General features: G+C 43.2%; 1 protein-coding gene across 2 annotated transcripts in view; it reads right to left on the bottom strand.

Moving 5' to 3' along the window:
- The window catches only part of CUL1 (cullin 1), a 65,497-nt gene that overhangs the window by 13,548 nt on the left and 48,354 nt on the right, over positions 1-3,595 (bottom strand). For both annotated transcript variants that reach the window (XM_005862818.2, XM_005862819.2), the window contains exons 9-10: positions 552-659; positions 369-475 (exon numbers count right to left, since the gene is read on the bottom strand). In XM_005862818.2, the coding sequence (XP_005862880.1) occupies positions 369-475; positions 552-659 (215 nt within the window). The remainder of the gene's footprint in view (positions 1-368; positions 476-551; positions 660-3,595) is intronic.

The following is a 3,595-nucleotide window of genomic DNA, read 5'->3' as shown; positions in this document are numbered from 1 at the left end:
GAGGCTGCAGCCACAAGTTCTCAACTGGAAATAGCTTGACCAGCAGAAAAGAAACAACCAGCAGATGGAAGAGAAACGGCTACTTTGTACTGTCACTGCCACCCTTGCCACAGCCAGTGTGACTAACCAAATGGGCCATGCAGCCTGCAAGTCTTCAAGACATTAGTTACATAAGAAAAAAAAATGACCTGGGCATGTAACACACAGTATGGAGTATCCTTTAGGAGACAAAGATTATTAGCTTTAAAGTATTTTCTCGAGATACAAAAATTACAATTTCCTGCATGTCAAATGTGATACAAATTTTAATTCCTCAATGAAAGCCGAGACTTTAAGAGGTTTGCTAAGAAAAACAGGAGTCACTGTACCTCTTCTTCAACAAGGAGTCACAGTATCGAGCCAGCAACTCGGGGGACTTACTGGACGACTGAGCCATCTTGGTGACAGCGTTGTTGTTTATGAAGCGCCCACAAGCCTGCGATCACACAAAACCCAGTTAGAGGGCCGCGTTGTCACCTCCTCCATGGAAAGCCACGTGCTGACATACCCACCTTGTCTAGGGCGGCCACGAAGCCCGCGTCGTTATTGAATGCTGACATGACCAGGGCGTTGTACTTTTTATGAACATCCAGCACTGTCTGCACGTACATTTTGGGATCCTTGTGTAGGGAAACAAACAAAAGATGGTCACTGGGGATTAAATTGATATACTTCTTCAATGTTAATGAGTAAGATCAAGAAATAGTTTTGGTTCCATTATCAAAACACATAGGGCATTTTCTTTATGGATATAGTAAAATATACTCCCCACATCTGAAATTAAATACTAATTTCAAGCTTGTATGAAAAACAGAGTGATTTTTAAAATTATTTGAAAAGTCAAAGGGATCACAGAAAACAACATTATCAAAGGGATAGCTTTGCTTGCCACTTTTTGTTGTTAACAATTCACATTCTGGACTCTGGGCTGGGGAGAGCAATCGGCCAGTTACTGAGAAGTCAGCTGGCAGGCGGTGCTGAGGAATGCAGGGTTCAGGGTGGGGGCCGGACCTGGCAGTGAGGGCTGACTTGCTCACTGACCAAACAGAAGACTCCATGGACTAATCAAGGGAACTAGGAGGAGAAAGACCAGAGCCTGGGAGACAGGCAGGCAGTTGGAGTCTATAGACAGAGAAACATTATACTGGGAACAGAATGGAAAGGTCAGACACGGGATTCTGGAGCGATGCAGAAGGAAAGTAGACAGGCCCAAGTGATGATAAGAACAGAGCAGCTGATGCTGAGGGACGGTCACAGTCCCCCCATGAGGTTGGTCCTATCTATATCCCCATTTTACAGATGAAGAAACTAAGTCACGGTTAAGCATCTGGTTAAGGCATTAACTGGTGGCAGAATCAGGCTGGAACCCAGGGAGCCCAACTCCCAAATCAGCATCTCCTCCAGGGCTCTGCTGGGAGACACGTGGGGGACAAGTCGGAGGACAGGAGAGGCTGGTGCTGAGGCTGAGCCTGGGCAGGAGAGGCCTGAGGGGCAGGGAGCTTAACTGGTTTTCAATTTCCTGACAGATATTAATCGTGAGAATTCAGGAATGAGAAACCAGAATTCCCCAAATTTTAACTATTCTGCATTTTTGTAATGATTTGCTTGTTTTTCAATAGTAATAAATAAACATTAAGAGCAAATCCCTGTTCTGTGATAAACTTACAGTAAGAGTTTCAGAGGTTTTCTATTATAATAAAAATGCAAGGTTCACTGTTACTATGAACAAATGTATTGTGACAAGATTAATCTCAATATGTACAGTGGCCTCTATCTGATACAGACATTTGAGAAGAGAACATATTAAAAGGGAACATACACAAAATAATTGCATACACAAAAATCATGTGAGGTATTAGAAGCTACTACCACATGTATTTACTACTTAAACGTTGTCTATCTTATAAAGCAGCAGCATTAACTACCCCATGTGCTCATCTTACTCTTGTTTGATGACAACTATTCCAGACATGGAAAAACATCCTCCATTCACAGAGCACCTCCCAAAACACCTTCCGGTGGGCACACATTGCACTCCATGTTTCTTTAACCTGAAAATAGTGCCTGTTGGACTCACTTTTGGTTTTGCTTTGAAATTACTAATGCTTTTGCCAATTCAGATTTTAGATCGCTTTCTGAGTTAATGTCTATTTATTTTACAACATTCACATATTTTATTTTTTGCATTTTTTGTTATTTACAAAGAACTTTATCCTACAGCAAGTATCCAAATACTAGCATTATTGGGGAGTATTAGAATAAGATAACATTCAAGGTCACACAAAACCCAGTTAGAGGGCACGAGCTGTCGCCTCCTCCAAGGTCAAGGTCAACACATTACAAAAACTGCACATTGAAATCATCAATCTAAGGACTTGTTTTGCTACTTCTCCCACGATCTCACAGGATTTATAGAAAGCATATTATGTACATCAACATGTCTGCAGACTCCAATTTCAAGATTCCTTCTAATACAGGAGGAGATGCAGCCAGGAGTCTGGCTGGTGAGAAGTCAGAGTTTGAATGGAAACTACTAGGGGAAGAGTGTGTGGCAGCACTGAGCCTTGGGAATCTGAATTCAGCACTTGAGATCCAGACAACAGGCACTTAGGAACCTGACAAGGGCAGATGGAGGTGGGCACACACAGAGGAGAGGATTTTAAGGAAGGGCAGTCAGCAGTGCCCCTTAGAGAAAAGGTAGACGAGGATCTTCAGGTGTTTCAGAGGGCACCACTGCTTGGTTATATAGGCAACAAAGGTAAGGAGCGGGAGGGAACATCGGTTGGATCAAATGCATTGTCAAGGAAATGAGGACTTTCAATGTTTAAAAAGTGAAGGGAGCAGTGACCATTTGCTCATGACCACTCTGTATTCAGTATACAGAGCTCTCCATGTAAGAAACCTGACACCACTCAGGGGCGTCCCTGAGGGAGCCTGTTCAACTCCCCACTGAGCTCACACTCCTGTCCTGGGGGCGGGGGAGGGAGCCTCTTGTCTCCCAGCTCCTGAACCTCTCTCCTGGATTGCTCTCTCCATTTTCCTTTCCTTTTTTTTGTTTTTGAAATTTTATAATAGTTTATTTGAGTCAAACTGACAACATACTAGTACACTGGGAAGAGAGATCTCAAATGATCTGCTTCCATTTCTTTTCTTTCAACTGCACAGTGTGGGGAAAAATTCCAGTATGTTCACAACGACAAAGAATAGTAAAATGCACCCCCTGTGCTCCTCACCCAGCTTCAATAATGAACAAACACAAAACCCGTCCATTACAAAGTCTTTCTTGCTAACCCTCTCTTCCCTCCACCCCACCACACTACCCATATCATTCTCCATCTCAACTACCTACCAACCTAACTGGCATACTCACAGCCACTTTCATCCTGTCAGTCCATTTCTACACAATACTGAGTTTTAGAAACAGAAATCGGCCTGGACCCCAAGGTTTCAGGTTCGATCCCTGGTCAAGGTGCATACAAGAATCAGCCAATGAATACATAAATAAGTGGAACAACAAATTAATGTCTTTCTCTCTCCCTTCCCCTCTGTTTCGGGG

The sequence above is a fragment of the Myotis brandtii genome, unplaced genomic scaffold (assembly GCF_000412655.1).
Source record: "Myotis brandtii unplaced genomic scaffold, ASM41265v1 scaffold168, whole genome shotgun sequence".
In the NCBI taxonomy this organism is placed as follows: Eukaryota; Metazoa; Chordata; class Mammalia; order Chiroptera; family Vespertilionidae; genus Myotis; species Myotis brandtii.
This window is presented reverse-complemented; position numbering and strand designations above follow the sequence as displayed.